Consider the following 23,392-nt stretch of genomic DNA (forward strand, 5'->3'; position numbering starts at 1 on the left):
GAGTGAATGTGGACACATGAGACACAACTGGGTATCTGTTCATGGCACAAAAACCTCGGCCAAGGAGACTTGACCAGACTTGAATTGAATCCCATGAGCTAAACACACTGAGGGACAAGGTGCATTCATTTCATTCTTGGAGGCAGCTGAGGCTGACAACCGCCAGGCTAGAAGGTATAAACTAATCTCCCTGGGATAACAAGGATCTGAGAAAGGATTTTCTAAAACAGGAATCATTTTCCTTACAGCCATTTCCAAATACTGAATGCCAAGGCCAAATTAAATCCAGGACAAGCAAATCTTCTAAATATTGCCTCTTCAACCTCTCATTCTTAAAGAATTTTTTTTTAAAAATTTCTTTTTCACTACATAACATGCAAGGGCTGTAGAACTGTCAAGCTGGCCCTAGTGCCCCCAGGCGCTGGAATGGGGCACCCATGCTCCACCCCTCGTCCACAGCCTAGCAGGCCCCTGCAGGAAAGGTGGCAGCATGGCTGCCGGACTCCAAGATCCTCTACAACAGCGGTTCTCAACCTGTGGGTCGCGACCCCGGCGGGGTCGAACGACCAAAACACAGGGGTCGCCTAAAGCCATCGGAAAATACATATTATACAATAGATTTTAAAATAAAATACTTTAAAGTCCATGCAGCAGGGAGACGGAGCTGCAAGATGCTGAAAAAGCAAAGGTGCCACCCATCACAGTGGGGCCAGTTGTATGTTGGGCCCATGATGGGCAGGAAAAATAACTGAAACCTCAACAGAGGCATCCACCACTGAAATATCTTAGGGTTAATACATGTGCACTAAGACTGTGTCCTTGAATGATTCAATTCTCAGGAAGCCGCTCCCCAGGTATTACCTCCTTCTGTGTAAAAAGCTCTGGATAAGTGCAGAAGCCACACATTTGCAACTGATCAGATAGGTCATAAGCTTGGTTTTGTGGCAATATATAAGCTCTCCCAAACCTCTTGCTTTATAGCAGGGGTCCCCAAACTTTTTACACAGGGAGCCAGTTCACTGTCCCTCAGGCCATTGGAGGGCTGGACTATAAAATAAACTATGAACAAATCCCTATGCACACTGCACATATCTTATTTTAAAGTAAAAAAACAAAACGGGAACAAATACAATTTTAAAATAAAGAACAAGTAAATTTAAATCAACAAACTAACCAGTATTTCAATGGGAACTATGGGCCTGCTTTTGGACGTCTTCCATTATGCAGCCACATAATCCTTTGCGCAGTACCTCGTTCTTGTTCAGTTACTCTCAGAACACTGACCACCAATGAAGAGGTGCCCCTTCCGGAAGTGCAGTGGGGCCAGATAAATGGCCTCAGGGGGCCACATGCGGCCCGCGGGCCGTAGTTTGGGGACCCCTGCTTTATAGGAACAAATCAAAAGAACATGGAATCAAAACTTGCCTTAATGGTCGGTTAAGACAGAGGGTGGCAACACTGAGTTTGATGTACCACACTGTGCAGGAAAAAGAAATCTCCACCCGGTGGTTTACCGCCTTGAGCCCCCAACACAACCACTGCCCTAGGCATGTGACTTCAAGAAAGTTGGCTTTACTTAGTAGGGGTTTAACTTTTCACTTTTATTTCCATTTTTACCTGCTTGGTCCCTGCTCTCGTTTGGAGACCTGGCCCCCTTTGTGCAGCTGTATGGATGCTCCGTCCCCATCGCCCTTCGTGTATTTCTGGGGGTCTCTACCGAACAGCCTGAGCTGAGAGCATGAAGAACTGGTGTTTCTTTACCTGGGTTGTTCTCTTCTGTTCTCCTTTCTTCAAGACGTTAGCAACATAAAAGAGAAACAGGAAGGAGAAAACAGCACATTCAAGAGGCTGACCCCCAAGTGAATTCTGTGTTTCTGTTATTCCTCTGTGGGGTTGCACTTCCTTCCAGCAACTTCTCGCCACTTCTTCAAAGGGGCCGTTGGTTCAGCAGTCTGCTTTGCAGCCCTCTCTAAATGCCTCACAAAAGCTTTTCCATCAGAGACTCGATCCAGGTGGCCCCGTTCATCAGTTTCGTGGTGGCGATGACGTATTCTGTGCCTCCATCTTCCAACTGCGAGAGGAAGCGCAGGGCGGCGATCTCCGCGAAGGTCACGCCTCCGAGGAAAAAGATCAGGGTGACTCGGTTCTCTCCCAGCTGACCTGAAATTGGGACATTTCAGAATTAAGAGTTATTATTGGAGCTTCTCTTCCCACCTCTTAAAAAACCACATCATTTATAAGGGAAATAAAAAAGTCAAGCGTGCCTTGGTCCGACAGTTCATTGGAAACGCAAGCACACATTTTTGCTCTCCTGTTTTTTCTAACTGCTGAGATCCTCAACTCTGGAGCTGAAAGCTGCTACCCCCAAGGGAATAATGGGCTCCCATGCTTACAATATACATTAGCAACTAACAAGAGGGGTGCACTGGACTCTGACTCCCAAGGATCTGACAAATGTATCTTACAAATCAACTGCATAATACATGGAAACCATGCTCACAGTACCAAGCGATCTGCAGCCCCGTTGTGGACTCACGTTTCTTCTGCAGGCCTGTGGGCAGCAGCTGCCGTTCTTCAAAGTGGGGTCCTGGGAGGATGCGGAGAACCTCCTCAATGCTCCGCCAGCCTGGCCGGGAGAGCAGCTGTGCCAGACGCACGCTGAGCGGGGCGTAGCCGCTGTACACATATGATATGTCCGTGGGGTTCTGTTCAGTAATGCAGGAGGAAAGACTGGAGCTATAGAGACCCAGAGCCACCTAACTGTGTCCTCCTCTCTGTGGCAGTGCCGGAGGCTGGCTGTTCCCCCCCGACCAGAGGCCTCCCACCCCTCGCCTTGGTAGATAGCCTCTCTGTGCTGTTCTTCTGTCGTGGTGGGGACAGGTTTCTGGGGTAGACCCTCTCCTCACCCTGAGGCCTCGGCCGGGAAGGGCTGCCCACTGCATGCCTCTCCCTGGTACCCCACTCCATCCTACTGAAACTCTCCTCCAACTACCTCCGTCTCCTGCTGGGATCCTGACAGGTGTAACACACACGCACATGCATGACTTTTTCACAAACATCAGAAAACTGTTTTTAAACAGCAAGTTGGATATGGGGATCGAGTAGCAGAGGCTGTCACCAAGACGGTTAACCAATCACTAACTGCGTAGACGTGGGGAGGGTGCCTTACTTGTTCGTTTACATCATCCATCCAAAGGCGTAAGGTTTTCCGGATCGTTGGGTAATTGTTTCTGCCCCCCGTCTGTGGTCTCAGCAGGCCGGCTTTCTCCAGGTTGTGTAAGGTCAAAATGTGCTCGTAGCCATACGTCTACAAGAGAAGCCATTGGATGGGGATGTCAGTTCAGGAAAAGGGTTTCTGCAACTTTCAAAAAAGAGCACTTCCATTTAACCAACATGGGTTGCAGCCCAGGGTACATTACTGAGGTCCAGGTAATGACTGTCGTCATGGGCGCAGGTAGAGGACAGGGGATGGAACCGGTCCCAAAACTGCTGGTCTTCCAGTTAACCCAACTCACTATTTCAGAGAGGGATCTGACATGTTTAGAGTTAAAATTTATGGGCTCAACTTAACTAAGCAAAGTGAGCATCAAATCAATTAGTTAACCCTGAACAACGGGGTTTTGACCTCCACAGGTTACACATGTGCTATTTTCACTAAATACATACAGTATTGTAAATGTATTTTCTCCTCCTGACTTAATCTTAACATTTGCTTTTCTCTAGCTTTGTTTATTGTAAGAATATAGTATGTAATACATAGAACACACAAAACGTATTGACTGTTTATGCTTCTGGTCAACAAGCAAATAGTAATTAAGTTTCTGGGAAGTCAAAAGTTATATGTGAATTTTCAATACCCAAGTTGGTCAAGGGTCAGCTATGAAGTATATATTTACATGAGATTTAAATAAGTATAAAAAAAAGAATGAGGCAGATCTATACACCCTGATAAGAAAGATCTTGAATACAGTCCTAAGAATAAAATAGTAACAATAAAATATTGTCTTTGGAAACTAAATAGCATGTTATTAAATAACGAATAGGTTAACAATGAGATCAAAGAAGAAATTAAAAAATTCCTAGAAACGCTCGTTATCGAGTATACATCAACTCAAAATTTATGGGACACAGCAAAGGCAGTCCTGAGAGGAAAGTTCATAACATTACAGGCATACTTCAAGAAGCTAGAAAAAGCTCAAATAAACAACTTGACTCTGCATCTAAAAGAACTAGAAAAAGAACAGCAAGTAAAGCCCAGAGCTAGTAGAAGGAAGGGAATAATAAAGATCAGAGCAGAAATAAATGACATAGAGGCTAAAGAAATAATACAGAGGATCAATGAAACCAGGAGCTGGTTCTTTGAACAGGTAAACAAGATCGATGAACCTTTAACCAGACTCACCAAGAAAAAACGAGAGAGGACTCAAATAAATAAAATTAGAAATGAGAGTGGAGAAATAACAACTGACACAACAGAAATACAAAATATTGTAAGAAAATACTATGATGAAGAACTACTGTACACCAAAAAACTAGACAACCTAGATGAAATGGACAAATTCCTTAAAACATATAATCTTCCAAAAATTAATCTGGAAGAATCAGAAAATCTAAACAGACCGATTACAATAAATGAGATTGAAAGAGTTATCAAAAAACTCCCGGGTTCGATTCCCGGCCAGGGCACACAGGAGAGGCGCCCATTTGCTTCTCCACCCCTCCCCCTCTCCTTCCTCTCTGTCTCTCTCTTCCCTTCCCGCAGCGAGGCTCCATTGGAGCAAAGATGGCCCAGGCGCTGGGGATGGCTCTGTGGCCTCTGCCTCAGACGCTAGAATGGCTCTGGACGCCCCAGAGGGGCAAAACATCGCCCTCTGGTGGGCATGCCGGGTGGATCCCGGTCGGGCGCAATCGGGACTCTGACTGCCTCCCCGTTTCCAGCTTCGGAAAAAATGAAAAAACAAAAAACAAAACAAAACAAAACTTCCAAAAAAGAAAAGTCCAGGGCCTGATGGCTTCACAAGTGAATTCTACCAAATATTCAAAGAAGAACTAACTCCTATCCTTCTCAAGCTATTTCAAAAATTTCAAGAGGAAGGAAGACTCCCAAGCTCCTTTTATGAGGCGAGTATAATTGATTCCAAAACCAGGCAAAGACAACACAAAGAAAGAAAATTATAGGCCAATATCTCTGATTAATTTAGATGCTAAAGTCCTCAACAAAATATTAGCAAACCGGATCCAGCAATATATGAAAAAAATCATACACCATGATCAAGTGGGATTTATTCTTGGGAGGCAAGTCTGGTACAATATTCACAAATCAATCAATGTGATTCATCACATAAACAAAAGAAAGGAGAAAAACCACATGATAATTTCAATAGATGCAGAAAAAGCATTTGATAAAATCCAGCACCCATTCATGATCAAAACTCTCAGCAAAGTGGGAATACAGGGAACATACCTCAACATGATAAAGGCCATCTATGACAAACCCACAGCCAACATCATACTCAATGGGCAAAAGTTAAAAGCAATCCCCTTCAGATCAGGAACAAGGCAGGGGTGCCCCCTTTCACCACTCTTATTCAACATAGTTCTGGAAGTCCTAGCCACAGCAGTCAGACAAGAAAAAGAAATAAAAGGCATCCAAATTGGAAAAGAAGAAGTAAACTATCATTATTTGCAGATGATATGATACTGTATATAGAAAACCCTAAAGTCTCAGTCAAAAAGCTACTAGACCTGATAAATGAATTCAGCAAGGTGGCAGGATTTAAAATGAATACTCAGAAATCAGAGGCATTTTTATACACTAACAATGAACTGTCAGAAAGAGAAATTAAGGAAGCAATCCCCTTCACCACTGCAACCAAAAAAATAAAGTACCTAGGTAAAATTTCACCAGGGAGATTAAAGACTTGTACTCAGAAAATTATAAAACACTGATTAAAGAAATCAGGGAAGATACAAACAAGTGGAAGCATATACCGTGCTCATGGTTAGGAAGAATAAACATCATTAAAATGTCTATGTTGCCCTGGCCTGTTGGCTCAGTGGTAGAGCGTCGGCCTGGCGTGCAGAAGTCCCGGGTTCGATTCCTGGCCAGGGCACACAGGAGAAGCGCCCATCTGCTTCTCCACCCCTCCCCCTCTCCTTCCTCTCTGTCTCTCTCTTCCCCTCCCGCAGCCAAGGCTCCATTGGAGCAAAGATGGCCCGGGCGCTGGGGATGGCTCCTTGGCCTCTGCCCCAGGTGCTAGAATGGCTCTGGTCGCGACATAGCAATGCCCCGGAGGGGCAGAGCTTAGCTCCCTGGTGGGCAGAGCGTCGCCCCCTGGTGGGCGTGCCAGGTGGATCCCGGTCAGGCGCATGTGGGAGTCTGTCTGACTGTCTCTCCCCATTTCCAGCTTCAGAAAAATACAAAAAAAAAAAAAAAAAATGTCTGTTACCCAAAGCAATTTATAAATTCAATGCAATACCGATTAAAATACCAATGACTTACTTCAAAGATATAGAACACATATTTTAAAACTTTATACGGAATCAGGCCCTGGCCGGTTGGCTCAGCAGTAGAGCGTCGGCCTGGCGTGCGGGGGACCCGGGTTCGATTCCCGGCCAGGGCACATAGGAGAAGCGCCCATTTGCTTCTCTACCCCCCCCTCCTTCCTCTCTGTCTCTCTCTTCCCCTCCCGCAGCCAAGGCTCCATTGGAGCAAAGATGGCCCGGGCGCTGGGGATGGTAACTTGGCCTCTGCCCCAGGCGCTAGAGTGGCTCTGGTCTCAGCAGAGCGACGCCCTGGAGGGGCAGAGCATCACCCCCTGGTGGGCAGAGCGTCGCCCCTGGTGGGCATGCCAGGTGGATCCCAGTCAGGAGCATGCGGGAGTCTGTCTGACTGTCTCTCCCCGTTTCCAGCTTCAGAAAAATACAAAAAAAACTTTATACGGAATCAAAAGAGAGCATGAATAGCCTCAGCAATCTTGAAAAGGAAGGATAAAGTGGGAGGTATCACACTTCCAGATATCAAGTTATACTACAAGGCCACTGTACTCAAAACAGCCTGGTACTGGCATAAGAACAGGCACATAGATCAATAGAACAGAACAGAAAACCCAGAAATAAACCCACACTTTTATGGACAACTGATATTTGACAAAGGAGGTAAGAGCATACAATGGAGTAAAGACAGCCTCTTAAATAAATGGTGTTGGGAAAATTGGACAGCTACCTGTAAAAAAATGAAACTAGACCACCAACTTACACCATTCACAAAAATAAACTCAAAATGGATAAAAGACTTAAATGTAAGCTGTGAAACCATAAGCACCTTAGAAGAAAACATAGCAGTAAGCTCTCTGACATCTCTCACAGCAATATATTTGCAGATTTATCTCCACAGGGAAGTGAAATAAAAGACAGGATAAACAAATGGGACTATATCAAACTAAAAAGCTTCTGCCTAGCTAAAGACAATAAGAACAGAATAAAAAGACAAACTACACAATGGGAGAATATATTTGACAATATGTCTGATAATGGGTTAATAACCACAATTTATAAAGAATTTGCAAAACTCAATACCAGGAAGACAAATAATCCAATCAAAAAATGGGCGAAAGAAATTAATAGACACTTCTCCAAAGAGGACATACAGATGGCCAATAGGCATATGAAAAAATGCTCAACAAGCCTGACCAGGCGGTGGCACAGTGGATAAAGCGTCAGACTGGAATGCAGAGGACCCGGGTTCAAGACCTCGAGGTCGCCAGCTTGAGTGCGGGCTCATCTGGTTTGAGGAAAAGCCCACCAACTTGAACCCAAGGTCGCTGGCTTCAGCAAGGGGTTACTCGGTCTGCTGAAGGCCCGCGGTCAAGGCACATATGAGAAAGCAATCAATGAACAACTAAAGAGTTACAACGCGCAATGAAAAACCAATGACTGATGCTTCTCATCTCTCTCATTTCTGTCTGTCTGTCCCTGTCTATCCCTCTCTCTGACTCACTCTCTGTCTCTGTAAAAATAAATAAATAAATAAAAATGCTCAACATCACTAATCATTAGAGAAATGCAAATTAAAACCACAATGAGATATCACCTCACACCAGTCAGAATGGCACTCATCAACAAAACAACACAGAATAAGTGCTGGCAAGGATGTGGAGAAAAGGGAACCCTCCTGCACTGCTGGTGGGAATGCAGACTGGTACAGCCACTGTGGAAAACAGTATAGAGATTCCTCAAGAAATTAAAAATTGAACTGCCTTTTGACCCAGCTTTACCACTTTTAGGAATATACCCCAAGAACACCATAGTCTGTTTGAAAAGAAGAAATGCACCCCCATGTTTATGGCAGCATTGTTCACAATAGCGAAGATCTGGAAACAGCCCAAGTGTCCGTCAGTGGACGAGTGGATTAAAAAAGCTTTGGTACATATATACTATGAAATACTACTCAGCCATAAGAAATGATGACATCGGATCAATTACAACAACATGGATGGCCCTTGATAACATTATACTGAGCAAAATAAGTAAATCAGAAAAAACTAAGAACTATATGATTCCATACATAGGTGGGACATAAAAATGAGACTCAGAGACATGGACAAGAGTGTGGAGGTTATGGGGTGGGGGGGGAGAGGGAGAGAGTTGGGGGAGGGGAGGGGCACAAAGAAAACCAGTTAGAAGGTGACAGAAGACAACTGGACTTTGGGTGATGGGAATGCAGCATAATCAAATGTCAAAATAACCTGGAGGTGTTTTCTCTGAACATATGTACCCCGAATTATCAATGTCACCCCATTAAAATTAATTTAAAAAAATAGAAAAAAAAATTGTCTGGTTAAGAGCAAGGGCACTAGACCAGTTGCCTGGATTTTAGAACTGGCTCTGCTCTAAAACCTGGTAGCTGGGTGACCGTCAGTAAGGCACATGACTACTCTGTGCCTCAGTTTTACCATCCATATAATGGGGATGAATCACAGAGCTGTTGTGAGGATTAAACAAATGAACACCTATAAAGCCCTCCCAATAGAGCCTGGCACATGTAAAAGCTCAATAAACCTTAGCTATTATTATTATGCAAACACAGTAAACAATGATTAGCACTAAAGCCAATTCCTCTAAGTGCTAAAAAGTTTAAAATACAGTGGAAACAATACACCAAAACAGCAAATATGGGAAGTCTTTTTAAAAATGTTTTCTCCCTTAGCCCTGCCCGGTTAGCTCAGTTTGTTAGAGCATCGTCCTGACATGCCAAGGTTGTGGGTTCGATCCCCAGTCTGGGCAAATACAAGACGCAACCAATGAATGCAAGGATGAGTATAACAACAAACAGATGTGTCTCTCTCTCTCAACCTTTTCCCCTCTCTAAAATCAATCAATAAAATTTTAAAAATAAAATGTTTCCTCCCTCAGCATATTAATAACTTAGAAATATACTGACCTGGAGAATTTCTCTTTTGTAATAATCCAAAACTTTCTGTTTGAGTCCACTGTTGCACACAGATTGGAGGCAAATTAGTCTTAACACCTTGATCAGAGGATGCTTTTGGGCAATACAATCCTCAATGTAACTGTTGACCTGGAAGCAGTACACAGACACATACAAGCGCCTGGTTTGGGCACCTCAAGGACATGTTATACATGACTGTTTTTCAAAATCAAATAAAGGAGATAGGGGAAGAAAGGCTCATCTGACCCCACATTTCCAAAGGCCCCTCCACCTCTGCTGCACACACCCATCACGGGGAGCGTGGGCTGGCAAGGACACACTCGGAGAACTAGATGCCTGCCTGGACTCATCCATCTCTGTGTAAACCTGAGAGGCCTGTGGGACCCAGTCTATCCCAGGAGAGTGGCAATTCATCACAGACAGGAGTTTTTTGGTTTTGTTTTTTCAGGATGGAAGTTTTTACAAATTAATCATTTAAAATTTATTAATAGAGGTGAATCTGTAATGAAGTCATATGACCAGGTCTCTCTGAAAGTGAACACCTTGTCTCTCAGCCCTGAAGCTCTGGTTTTGGGGCCGGGTCCCACCTCTCCATGCTGCACAAAGCGCCCTCCGCAGAGTGACGTTCAGTATCTGCTACTCGACAAAACCTGCATTGTCACATTTTGCATTTGCTCCTAAAAATATTTAAGCAAGACACTGGGGTCAAAGCCACTGACTTCTAGCTATGATCTTATGTTCGATGAAGTATCCATCATAGTTTCATTGTTTATGTACCTTATCGGTGTCTATTCCCGACATAAACTCCTGCTCCACAGTCAGCTTATCAAAGAAGTCTTCAGAAGCTAAAATGTAATTAGGAAATTTACAACTTAGAAATGAAATAAACGACCACGTGTCTGAGCTGTGTGCCGTTATGAACACAGCAAGATTAAGAAAAGAGACGTGCCAGAAAGCAAGCAAGCAGAAGGCTGGCCCTGGGTATACCAGCCCACCGCCCCGCCAGACACTCACTGGTGACATCTTTGATCAGCTCTGCAATCGAGGTGTGGTTCGCCAGGGAGCCTCTTGCCGCCTGCATGTGGGGCAGCTGGGAGACAAACTGCTTGATCTCCCCCACCGTCTTGGCGTTGTGCCTTTCCTGAACCGGGCAGAATGGCAGAAGCATTGAGAAGGGAAGACACTCACTTTTAAGGGTTCTGTTCTCTGTATTGCTTAGAGGACGTTTAGTTTCTTTTAATGTGACAGGAAGAATGGGATACAAATGAATCGAACTAAAATCAGCTCCAGCATCACAGAGAAGAACAGAAAAGGTAAGTTCACGGCCTGGTAAAGGCATTAGTCTACTGCAGAGAGCAATCCGCCATTGTTTTCTCTTCTGATGCACAGCTCACACTGTGAACAGTATTTTGTGGGCGTCTGAGTATCTTTGGGGAACAGTACTGGCTATAAAACACTAAAATGAAAACAGTATGTTAAGAGGGAAACAAATAGCAGAAAGCTCCCTCTATCATAGGGAAAAAATCCATTCTTCCTGCTGAATCTCAATCTTGAATAATGTCTGTACACAAAGGGAACCTCAGCAATGAGAAAATATTTTTTCCACAAAGTTGAATCATTTATACCAAAAGTAACTTCAGACATAGGGAACTCAATTAATGAATATAATTCCTAAGAAAGATGAAATCTGCTGCTGATCAGGTGGTGGCGCAGTGGATAGAGCATCGGACTGGGATGCAGAGGATTCAGGTTCGAAACCCCGAGGTCGCCAGCTTGAGTGCAGGCTCATCTGGCTTGAGCAAAAAGCTCACCAGCTTGGACCCAAGGTTGCTGGCTCAAGCAAGGGGTTACTCGGTCTGCTGAAGGCCCGCGGTCAAGGCACATATGAGAAAGCAATCAATGAACAACTAAGGTGTTGCAACGAAAAACTGATGATTGATGCTTCTCATCTCTCTCCATTCCTGTCTGTCTGTCCCTATCTATCCCTCTCTCTGACTCTCTCTCTGTCCCTGTAAAAAAAAAAAAAAAGAAAGAAAGAAAGATGAAATCTGGAAATACATACTCCATGGAACATTAGTTTTCAGAAATTCTCCAAATTCATGTCTCTGAAGTCTAAGGATTAGGTTTGTCATCTTACTGATTGCCCGCGTTTCAGAAATGAGTGTCACCAAGAGTCCAGTGGGGATGGGGCCACAAGCAGCAGGAAGGCAACAATGAAGCTGCCGCTGGAAAAGCTCCAGGCCCTGGGGACCTCACTCTCATTATCACCCATCCTGTCTGCAGGGGTCCCCAGCCACTGGCAGGCTGTCAAATTGGGACTTTTCACCCCAAATTGCAAGTTCTATTACACAGGATCTTTTATTTATAGTACAGCTGACTTCCTCTTAAATGAGGTAGAAAATCATGAAAAAGATGGGAAACCAATGTTTATGACAAAAGCTTTAAACTGCAAACACTGTCTCACCACCACCTGCCTCCCCCCACCCCCCAAAAAAAAAGGGAAAAAAATTTTAAAAGATACCTTTTCTCATGGGCCTGGGGAAAAGTTTAAAAGAAACCCTGGGTCCTCCAACAGCGGAGCCTGCGGTTTCTGAGGACGAGAAAGACGCCACCACACTGGAGTCCGGCTCGTGGCTAAGCCCGTGGGCAGCCCTCACTCCTGGTGGCGGGTAGTCTAGGCTGAGACCAGAGTGGCAGGGTGAGCCAAACCGTCTCACCTCAAACGCTGCCGAGATCACCTTGGCTTTCTTGCTCAGCACGGTGCCCACAGCGTTGAAGTTCTTGTCTCGGATTTCGGCGTATAGCTCCTCTGCGGAGTTCAGCTGAAGCTTCTTGGCTTCCGTGGGGAGATCCTTTCCACCATCGCCCTGTTTCTTGGGCGCAAACTTCTCTGGGGGTAACTTCACATAACCTGGACAACATGGTGGGGACATGCACCTGTGTGGGACCTAAAAGGACCATTCGCGTGCCTACGCGCAAGGCAGAATTTTCCTACTTGGAAGAGATGGAAGCCGCCTTTATGAAAAAATGGTGTACAACACTGAGGGTTTTGGCTTTTTTCATGATCAAAGCATACTCTGGTCATAAATAAGTAAATCAGGAATCATTATTAAAATTTTCTCCAATTTTTAACACTGACAGAAACAAACATCATGTGGGCCAAGACCAAACCAAGCATGTTTGTGACCTCTGACCTAAAAATCTGCCAACCCTACACGCCTGCAGGCCTTGTCACCCATCTAGTGTCCCCAACCTCCAGTATTAGGCTTTCCCCTAGCATGACGTCCCCAGCGATTGTTTCTGCTTTAGCAGGCTTTCACCTCATCACCCCCCACTCTGATTATGCTGCCTGCCCCTCACCAGCACCCTCTAAACTGGGGTCCCCAAACTACGGCCCGCGGGCCACATGTGGCCCCCTGAGGCCATTTATCCAGCTCCCGCCGCACTTCCGAAAGGGGCACCTCTTTCATTGGTGGTCAGTGAGAGGAGCATAGTTCCCATTGAAATACTGGTCAGTTTGTTGATTTAATTTTTTTTTTTTAATTTATTCATTTTTAGAGAGGAGAGGGAGAGGGTGAGAGACAGAGAGAGAGAGAGAGAGAGAGAGAGAGAGAGAGGAGAGACAGAGAGAGAGAAGGGGGGAGGTGCTGGAAGCATCAACTCCCATATGTGCCTTGACCAGGCAAGCCCAGGGTTTCGAACCGGCTACCTCAGCATTTCCAGGTCGATGCTTTATCCACTGCGCCACCACAGGTCAGGCTGATTTAAATTTACTTGTTCTTTATTTTAAATATTTGTTCCCGTTTTGTTTTTTTACTTTAAAATAAGATATGTGCAGTGTGCATAGGGATTTGTTCATAGTTTTTTTTATAGTCTGGCCCTCCAATGGTCTTAGGGACAGTGAACTGGCCCCCTGTGTAAAAAGTTTGGGGACCCCTGCTCTAAACACTACCCCTTGCCAAACCCACCCTAAGACCACTCCCCACAGCTTTCTTGCATGACTTCCAGCCATGAGGATCTGTGTTCTCCAACTGTGGTGCCACTTTCTTTTTGTTGTTGTTGTTTTGGCAGAGACAGGGAGAGAGTCAGAGAGAGGGACAGATAGGGACAGACAGACAGGAAGGGGAGAGAGATGAAAAGCATCAATTCTTTGTTGCGGCACCTTAGTTATTCATTGATTGCTTTCTCATATGTGCCTTGACTGGGGGGCTACAGCAGAGCGAGTGACCCCTTGCTAGAGCCAGTGATCAAGGTCTCAAGCCAGAGACCTTGAACTTCAAGCCAGCAACCATGGGGTCATATGATCCCACGCTCAAGCTGGCAACCCTGCCCTCAAGTCGAATGAGCCCGCGCTCAATCCAGTGACCTCAGGGTTTTGAACCTGGGTCCTCTGCATCCCAGTCTGATGCTCTATCCACTGTGCCATAGCCTGGTCAGGCTGTGGTGCCACTTGTATTAACCCTGGGTCTTTGCTCAGAAGGGACAGGCACATCTTCACACTACACATCCGACCAGCCCTTGTGTGGCCAACAGTTCGTTTGGATGCTGTTAAGCTCTATTTTTATATGTTTAAATATTCTCTGTTCTATATGCAAAGAAAGTACCTTCAAAAAATGACCTTCTGGATATTTTTCATCAGATGACCTATCGGTAAAAAGAGGCAGCACTTTACTTACTGTTCTGAATGCCATAAATTTCATCGATGAGTCCTTCGTACGTGAGCTGAGTGGCAAGAGGCGTTAACAAGTCCACGTTTCGATCAAGCAACAGGAGATTATCAAACACAGGAAATATTGAATTTTGGCTTCCTGTAAACTCTCTCTTCATCCTGATCATCATATTGGCCACTTGCTGGAAACAAAACATTGGATCAGGTGGAACCCTCCTGGGAATGAGATTTTAAAATTTGGCTAAAAAGAGAAAGATGGTCAAAAAAGTAAAAAAAGAGGAAAACTGTGGAATAGTGAGATAGATAAATAAGGAGCTCCAGAAAATCATGTGCTGTTGGCCGTCTACTCCAACACTTAGTGGCACCGCTTTCTCTCAACAAGGTACAAAGTCTGATACGATCTATTTTTGTTATTCCTGGGAGCTCTGTTCTATAAAGTCACCATGAACATGAATTAGTGGCTACTGAGCCACTGTTCCAAGGGGAAACATGAGGTGAGGTTCCTGTGAGCTTCTGGTCACAACATTTTCATCACCTGGTCAATGTGGAACCTTGCTTATGGGTTTCTGTTTGAAGACACTTTGTTTAATAATATATATTGTTGATTCACTACCATCGAACTCACAGCCAACAGCCCTACCACTAATGTCTGAATGAGACGAATCTAACCCATGTGCCTTCTCTGTAAGGCCTGTCACAGCTTTCCTGCGCGCAGGGACAGTGGACAGCACTGTCCACTGCACTGGACCGTTTTAAAAGCAAAATCACCAACAAAGACCACAAAAATGCAAAAAATGTAGCATTAAGTAGAGTGTGGACCCAGTTAGTGGCGGAAAGAACAGTGTTTACAGTGGGAGCTGAAACAAGAGGGCAGAGCCTTGCTTTGTTGACTTCAGCTGCCAACACGCACGTTGGGCAGCTCACATGTCTTGTCGCTTTGGGAGTGTCCACAAAACACTGCATATCAATTCTGGGGCTCTGAATGAGTTTCAGCAAGCAGGCAAATTCCCAATTGGAAAGGAATGACGGGACTTGCTTGTAAATGGCTTCCCACCCCTCCCCCTGCATGGGTGCTGGGGGACCCCTCCCCTCACCGCCAGAGACACCTGCCATTTCTCACCCGGGCGCACTCTCCTTTCCCAAAGATCTGGGGGATTGTCCCGTACAGAGCCTGCAATGTCATCAGCCCCTTGGCTGCATGGTAGAGGCTGGTCTGGTCGCTCTCCAGGTAGCACTCCTGCGGGGAGAAGGGTCAGTTACAGTCAGACCACGGTCACTGGAGCGCCCGCCTCTGACTGGCAGTGGGATTTGTCAGTGGATAAGATTGTCTCCACTCTGCCAGGGAAGCAGGAAACGGGACCCAAGTCCCTTTCACAAAGTTGCTATTTGGCACTCTAGGCCGCAAAGCCAACACCTCAGCTCTCTGAGTACAGCTGTGGAAGCAATTCTCCTGCGGCAGAGCCTTCTGGAAGAAAAGTATTCACCAAGCCTGCCAGCTCTTAGTTTATCAGAAATGACTGATGAATGAAGACTTCCACAGGTTCTTTCATTCGCTGTGCTGAATATAAGCTTCAGGAGGGCCACATGCTAAAACCCACAAATACATGTGTCCTTTGAGCCCCGAAGTCCCAGATGACCACACAGCAGAATGCTTTGCAGTTTTTACAGACAAGAGGCAGGTTTCCATATGTCCCAGCAAATAAAGGCCATAACATCAGGAGACAGGAAAAGGATAGTTGAACAATCTTTACAGCATAGTCTCGTTCTCAGAGAATGTATTTTACTTTATAAAATATACAGAAGTATATCTTGTAGAGCAGGGGTCCCCAAACTACGGCCCGCGGGCCACATGCGGCCCCCTGAGGCCATTTATCCGGCCCCCGCCGCACTTCCGAAAGGGGCACCTGTTTCATTGGTGGTCAGTGAGAGGAGCATAGTTCCCATTGAAATATTGGTCAGTTTGTTGATTGAAATTTACTTGTTCTTTTATTTTAAATATTGTATTTGTTCCCGTTTTGTTTTTTTACTTTAAAATAAGATATGTGCAGTGTGCATAGGGATTTGTTCATAGTTGTTGTTTTTTATAGTCCGGCTCTCCAACAGTCTGAGGGACAGTGAACTGGCCCCCTGTGTAAAAAGTTTGGGGACCCCTGTTGTAGAGTATACAGCGGACTATCCGTTGGGGAGAAATAATTAACTCCCTACCTCACTTCACATACTCCCACACAAATCAATACACGATTCAAGCTGGATTAAAGACCTCAAGGTGATAACATGATACGAAGTGAAATAAGTAAATCAGAAAAAACCAGGAACTGCATTATTCCATTCGTAGGTGGGACATAAAAGTGAAACTAAGAGACATTGATAAGAGTGTGGTGGTTATGGGGGGAGGTGGGAAAGGGAGAAGGAAAGGGAGAGGGGCACAAAGAAAACTAGATAGAAGGTGACAGAGGACAATCTGACTTTGGGTGATGGGTATGCAACATAATTGAACGACAAGATAACCTGGACTTGTTATCTTTGAATATATGTATCCTGATTTATTGATGTCGCCCCATTAAAAAAATAAAATTATTTAAAAAAAAAAAAGACCTCAAGGTAAAAAGCAAAACTTTAAAACTTTTAAAGGAAAATATAAATCTTCAGGGTGAAGAAGGATCTATTAAGTCTCAAAAGGCACAAACTGAAAGGAAAAAAAGTGATATATTCAATGACTTATGTTGGAGGATTCATAGCCCCCAATTTTAAGGCTTACAATGTGATGGTAACCAAGACAGTGTGACTGGCCAAAGACAGACATACTGATCAATGAAACAGAATTGAGACACCAGAAATAAACTCATTTATGGAAACTGATGTTTGACCAGAGAGACAAGGTAATTCTCAAGGAAAATCGGGTCTTTCAGCAAATGGTGCTAGAACAAATGGATATCCATGTGCAAAAGAATGAAGTTGGACCCCTAGCACATGAACATATAATCAACATGATTAATCATTACAGAAATGTAATCGAAGTCACAATGAGACAATACTTCATGCCCAGTAGGACGGCAAAATTTAAAAGACAAACATTCACAAATATTGGCGAGCATGCAAGACTGGAACCGTCATACATAGCTGGGGGGAGTATAAAGTGGTACAGCCCCCAGGAAACAGTTTGGCAGTTCCTCAGAATGCTAACTATAGAGCATGCATCCCAGCAATTCCACTCATAGTCGGTCTATCTAAGAGACACGAAGACAGGTCACACAAAACCTCGTACAAATGTTCACAGCATCATTATAGCCAAAAAGTGGAAAGTCATCAGTTGTCTAACACAGATAAATGATAAACAAAACATGGGATGGCATTATAATGGAATACTACAGTGTGTTTGTAAAGTCATGGTGCACTTTTGACAAGTCACAGGAAAGCAACAAAAGATGATAGAAATGTGAAATCTGCACCAAATAAAAGGAAAACTCTCCCAGTTTCATACCTATTCAGTGCAGTTCGATGTGGGCTCATGCACAGATTTTTTAGGGCTCCTTAGGCAGCTATCCTGTATAGCCTCTATAGACTCGTCACTGACTGGTGGCCTACCAGAACGGGGTTTCTCCACCAAACTGCCGGTTTCCTTCAACTGCTTATCCCACCGAGTAATGTTATTCCTATGTGGTGGCGCTTCGTTATAAATGCGCCGATATTCACGTTGCACTTTGGTCACGGATTCAAATTTAGCGAGCCACAGAACACACTGAACTTTCCTCTGTACCGTCCACATCTTGACTGGCATGGCCGTGGGCCGCTCCACTGTATACACGATGTTACGTCATCATCTGCGCATGCGCACATGCTGCCACATCATCTTACAGAAACTGGGAGGGTTTTCCTTTTATTTGGTACAGATTTCACATTTCTATTGTCTTTTGTTGCTTTCCTGTGACTGCTCAAAACTGCACCATGACTTTACGGACACTGTATTTGGCCATAAAAATCGATGAAGTACTGACACATGCTGTTACACAGATGGACCTTGAAAATATGACGCTAAGAAAGAAGCCAGGACACAAAAGACCACATAGTATAAGATTCATTGATATGAAATCTCTAGAATCAGAAGGTCCATACAGACTGCAACAGACTAGAGACTGCCAATGGCTGGGGGAGGGGAGGGAGGAATAGACACGGAGGGATTGCTAATGGGCAGAGTTTCTTTTGGGATGATGAAAATGTTCCAAAATTATAGACAGTGATGACAGCTGCACAATTCTGTGAGGATATTAAAAACCACTGACTTGTACACTTTTTGAAAGGAATGAGTTTTGTTTTGTGAATTATGTCTTAATAAAGCTGCTATTAAAAAAATTTAACTACTTTATCATTGGAAATGCCTACATGCTAAACTAAAGTTATAACTAAAGTTAAGAGACAAGCCACAGACTGGGAGAAGAGAGTTGGAGCTTTTATAACCCACAGGGATAAGCATCCAGAATATATAAGGAAATCTTCAAAAAGAAAATCTGGGCAAAAAAACAAACATGCAATTTACTAAAAAAAAAATCTTAACCATTAATGTACCCGTGAAAAAGCTCTGCTTCCTACTAACCAAAGAAATGTAAATAAAAACTACAGCCATGACATTGTCATTCTCATAAATTTGGCCAAAGTTAAAGTCTGACATTAAAAAAGAAAACACCAGCCTGACTGGTGGTGGCACAGTGGAGAGTGTCGACCTGGGACACTGAGGTCTCCGGCTCGAAACCCTGAGGCCGCCAGCTTAAGCACTGGCTCATCTGGCTTGAGTATGGAATTATTGACATGGTCCCAAGGTCACTGGCTTGAGCAAGAGGTCACAGGTTCAGCTTGAGCACCCCGGTCAAGGCCCGTAAAAGAAGCAATCAATGAACAGCTACAGTGCTGCAACTATGAGTTGATGCTTTTCATCTCTCTCCCTTCCTATCTGTCTGCTTCTCCTCCCCAACCCCTCTCTTACAAAAAGAAAATGCCAAACTTACTTTGAAGGCACCCTCAGATTCCATGGATAAAAGATCCCCATCAAAGGGAATGAGGTCCAGGCTGTACTCCTCCCTGTGAATGAAGGAGCCCAAAACACCCAGATCCTTCAACCGCTGTTCGCACAGTAAGCTACGTCGTGGCACGAACAGAATGTGGAAATCTCTTGCTGGCCCACGTCTGTCTTCACTGCAAAAAAAGGTGATGTCTGTTAGCTTATCAGCTCAGACTGTTTCAGAGTCTCAGACTATTTTGCTTATGTGATTCTCAGATTATTTTGCTTATGTGATTCCCAGAGCTGCTCCTATGCCTGGTACACAGCAGGCACTTCATTAAATAAATGCTGGCTACCAGTGTTGACTTTCAGACCCAAATTGTTCCAGTCGCTCTCTTTTTTTTCCTCCCTGACCAAACAGCATCACTGGTTCAGAGCCATGACTTTGTAATGCATTTTCTAGCTTCCTCTTAAATGACTGATGAGGACTTAAAAGCTCTCAGGTTTACTGAAACAGGATATCTGTGCCTTCCTGAAAACAAATGGCTCTTTAAACCAAACCAATGCGGTGATATAGGGATTTACATTAAAATGCAAGATCATGCTTGACTCCCACCTCTACTCCACTTAACAGCAAACTTCCCAAAATAGTCCATTTGCTTTTAAGCTTTTAGGGGCCACATCAATCAATTGTACCACAGAGTGCAGATTGGTTTCGGACACTGTCCTCTATAGAGAGATGCTGTATTAAAGTTTAATCAGCTCTTACTAATTCTGCTTCTGAGATTCAAGCATACTATATTTGGTATATTGAAAAATAACCATTAAAGGTTTCCTTTTTTTCCCTTTAAATTAGGGTCTCTAGTACTGATACAGGTCCAAAATATTCAGCTGTCCTAAAGAATAGTGTTCAACTCTCAAACTGTCTGAACAATGTGACAAACTTCCCATCCCCCTCTTATCCTTTCAGGCCTGCCCCAGATTTCCAAAAGACCACCTTCCAATACACTGGCAAGAGAAGGGAGGGGGGCTGCAGTGAGGAGCTCAGTACATTAAGACTACCTGAAGGACCAACCTCTTTTGGACCAAACATAAGCTCTGAGAAATACCTGAGCACATTTTCAGCAATTATATCCATCAATTCTAGCCTGGGTCTGACAAAAAAAATAATATTCTTGACATCAGCTGCCGGCAAACGACTTCCTTTAAGGGTGAACATTTTTTCCACTTCATGTTCCTATGAAAACACACACACAAAAGATTAATAAAAAAATCTGTCTTCCCCTATCTTATCCAGACTCAGGTGTCAAACACATTCAATCAAATGCACTTAATACTTAATTGCCCAAATTTAGATTCTCCAAAGTCAGATGTATAAAGCAACAAGTTTCAGGATGAAGTCGCCGCTGTTGCATCTGTATCCACAACTCTTACAGGATGAACTATCAAAGATACCAGGTAATGGTCACACAATACAATGCTAGTAATCTCCCTAGAATTAGAATCAGTATAGCATCGCGGGCCAAAGGACCACTGTATACTAAACATTAGTCATGAATTAGTATCAGTGTTTGTTTTTTTTGTGTGACAGAGAGAGAGAGACAGAGAGGACAGATAGGGACAGACAGACGGGAAGAGAGATGAGAAGCATCAATTCTTCACTGTGTTTGCTCTTTAGTTGTTCACTGATTGCTTTCTCATATGTGCCTTGACCAGGGAGCTACAACAGAGTGAGTGACCCCTTGCTCAAGCCAGCAACCCTAGGCTTAAGCCAGCGACCTTGGGCTTCAAGCCAGCGACCTTTTGGCTGAAGCCAGGGACCACAGGGTCATGTCTATGATCCCATGCTCAAGCCAGTGACCCTGCACTCAAGCTGGTGAGCCTGCACTCAAGCCAGCAACCTCGGGGTTTTGAACCTCGTTTCCTCTGCGTCCCAGCCTGATGCTCTATCCACTGCACCATTGCCTGGTCAGGAAGTATCAGTATTATATAAAGACCAAACAGCTTTACGAACCAATTACTCAGGAGGAAATGTAAAGACCCCATTATTATTGCTAACGTGCAGAATTATTAAAAATTAAAATCTGAACAGCTCACTTACCTTCAGTAGTGAATACTGTGCAATCAGGCCAAATGGTCCTGTGAGGTACTCATCCCAAACGATAGCCTATAAGGGGGGAGAAGTATTCTCTTATTATGGTATACATCAGGAATTTCAAACAGTAACAAAATAGCAGTCATACATCTTAGGACTATATTTCGAACTCTGAATTAACAAAAATTTTAATAGGCTCTGACCACATTGATATCCTGCGGGTCTCAAGAAAAACAGCAAGGGCAAGTAACGCTATTGTTGGTCATGGAACAGTTAAGATTTCGTCACCGTCCTCAACACAAAGAAGGAACTGTAGTTCGCTGTGTATCTGTGTCACGGTATTTCAGACTAAACCATGTGGAGTCTGCCAAGGGCAAAGTTCAACCTAGTATTTTATATATGTAGAAGTATCAAGTAACCCATATAAAACTAAAACCTTTGAGATAGGTATTACTAATCTTATTTTGACAGAAGAAATTTTAAAAAGGCTCAGGAAACTAGAGTAACACATCGAAGGCCAGATATGGAACCTAGGACCTTACATATAGTGAGTGTAAGAGAGTCAGGACTCCAACCTAGAACTTAACAACCTACAGGTCACTGCTCTGGGCCTCTATGAGCATTTCTACTGCTAAATTCTGGGGTCATCTCTTTTTCTTTTCACTGAAATTTTCATCGAGATAATATAATTTAGAGGCGACTTCTACGTTTTACCCAGTTTCCCAATGGGAGCATTTTACAAAACGCAATTACAGCCAGGATATTGACACTGAGCCAATCCATGATATTATTCAGATTTCAGCATCATTTCCTGAGCATGAACTGGGCACCTAGGACTTAGCCTGCTTTCTTCTTCCTTTAATTACTGGAGCACCCACTCTACCTCTTGGGTTTCTAGTTTTCCTAAGACTGATTCCTGCATTTCCTCAGTTCTCCTTTTCTGTTCAAGGTTGTACTGCCAGTAATTTATAAGGGCAGAAAAGTCCTAAGGGGAGAGGTAATATCACTTAAAATAGCCTGACCTGTGGTGGCGCAGTGGATGGAGCGTCGACCTGGAAATGCTGAGATCGCCGGTTTTGCAAGGCACATATGGGAGTTGATGCTTCCTGCTCCTCCCTCCCTTTGCTCTCTCCTCTCCTCTCCTCTCCTCTCCTCTCCTCTCCTCTCCTCTCCTCTCCTCTCCTCTCCTTCCTGCTCCTCCCTCCCTTTGCTCTCTCCTCTCCTCTCCTCTCCTCTCCTCTCCTCTCCTCTCCCTCTCTCTCTCCTTTCTAAAATGAATAAATAAATAAACAAATAAATAAAAGTTTTAAAATAAATCCCATGCGCTAGCCGGATAGTTCGGTTAGAGCATCATTCGGAAGCACTGGGGTTGCGGGTTCAATTCCCCATCGGGGCACATACAAGAACAGATCGATGGATGTTTCTGTCTCTTTCCTTATTCTTCTCTCGCTAAAATCAATCAATAAAAATAAATCCTATGAAATCCTTGACCTACAGTTTCTGATTCCACTGTGAGCTGGGTGCTAGTAGACGTCTAACAGGAGAAACAATCTTATTTCAGGAAGGTCACCGTTAAATCCTCACATAACTACAACTCCTCTCCAATCCGTGTGAGCAGCAGACTGGAAGGTGTTGATGCCTCAGAGACGTTCCCACGTATGACTGGCAACGACATGTATGATCTCTGTAATGCATGACACCACCACCCCACGGTCCCGGAGTCTCCGGGGACAGCGGATCTCCCCCTCTGCACCTGTGGGGCACCTGACATAAGCTACCTCACAGGGGCTGAGAAATCACGGTGGCTGATTCTGATACCACCAAACAGTGCGACGGCCACGCGGACCCCGGGCTGTTTGCCCCAGGCCCCTCTCCCCGTCTGCTCGCCTCCTCGGAAGCTCCAAGGACCTCCAACACCAGGAGCTCAGGAGGTCGCACCGGATTAGGCCAGGCCGGATGTGGCTCCAGAACACTGTCGCCACCTCCCTTCCCTCACCTTGCTCCCCGCGCACTTGTCCAGGAATTCGCGCAGCTCCCGACGCACCGCCTCGCGCAGCACGTTCAGGTTCACTCGCCCGTAGGACAAGTGCGCCGCCATCTTGCCCCTCCGCCTTCTGTCCCCACTCTTCGCCCTCCAACCCAACGCGTCCCGCGGCTCCTCGGCCAGGCGCGCCGGCGAGGTCA

General features: G+C 44.6%; 1 protein-coding gene across 1 annotated transcript; it reads right to left on the minus strand.

The window, feature by feature from the left end:
* Positions 1-1,184: 1,184 nt before the first annotated feature.
* On the minus strand, positions 1,185-23,392 carry VPS33A (VPS33A core subunit of CORVET and HOPS complexes). Its single transcript, XM_066371057.1, has 13 exons — positions 23,205-23,392; positions 21,215-21,280; positions 20,223-20,350; positions 19,121-19,307; positions 15,241-15,357; positions 14,128-14,302; positions 12,169-12,362; positions 10,466-10,592; positions 10,229-10,296; positions 9,443-9,580; positions 3,170-3,307; positions 2,537-2,705; positions 1,185-2,160 (listed from the first exon to the last, which is right to left on the minus strand). The coding sequence occupies exons 1-13, from the start codon at positions 23,304-23,306 to the stop codon at positions 1,979-1,981; spliced, it is 1,791 nt and encodes a 596-aa protein (XP_066227154.1). The 5' UTR covers positions 23,307-23,392; the 3' UTR covers positions 1,185-1,978.

The sequence above is a fragment of the Saccopteryx leptura genome, chromosome 2, assembly GCF_036850995.1.
Source record: "Saccopteryx leptura isolate mSacLep1 chromosome 2, mSacLep1_pri_phased_curated, whole genome shotgun sequence".
NCBI classification, from domain to species: domain Eukaryota; kingdom Metazoa; phylum Chordata; class Mammalia; order Chiroptera; family Emballonuridae; genus Saccopteryx; species Saccopteryx leptura.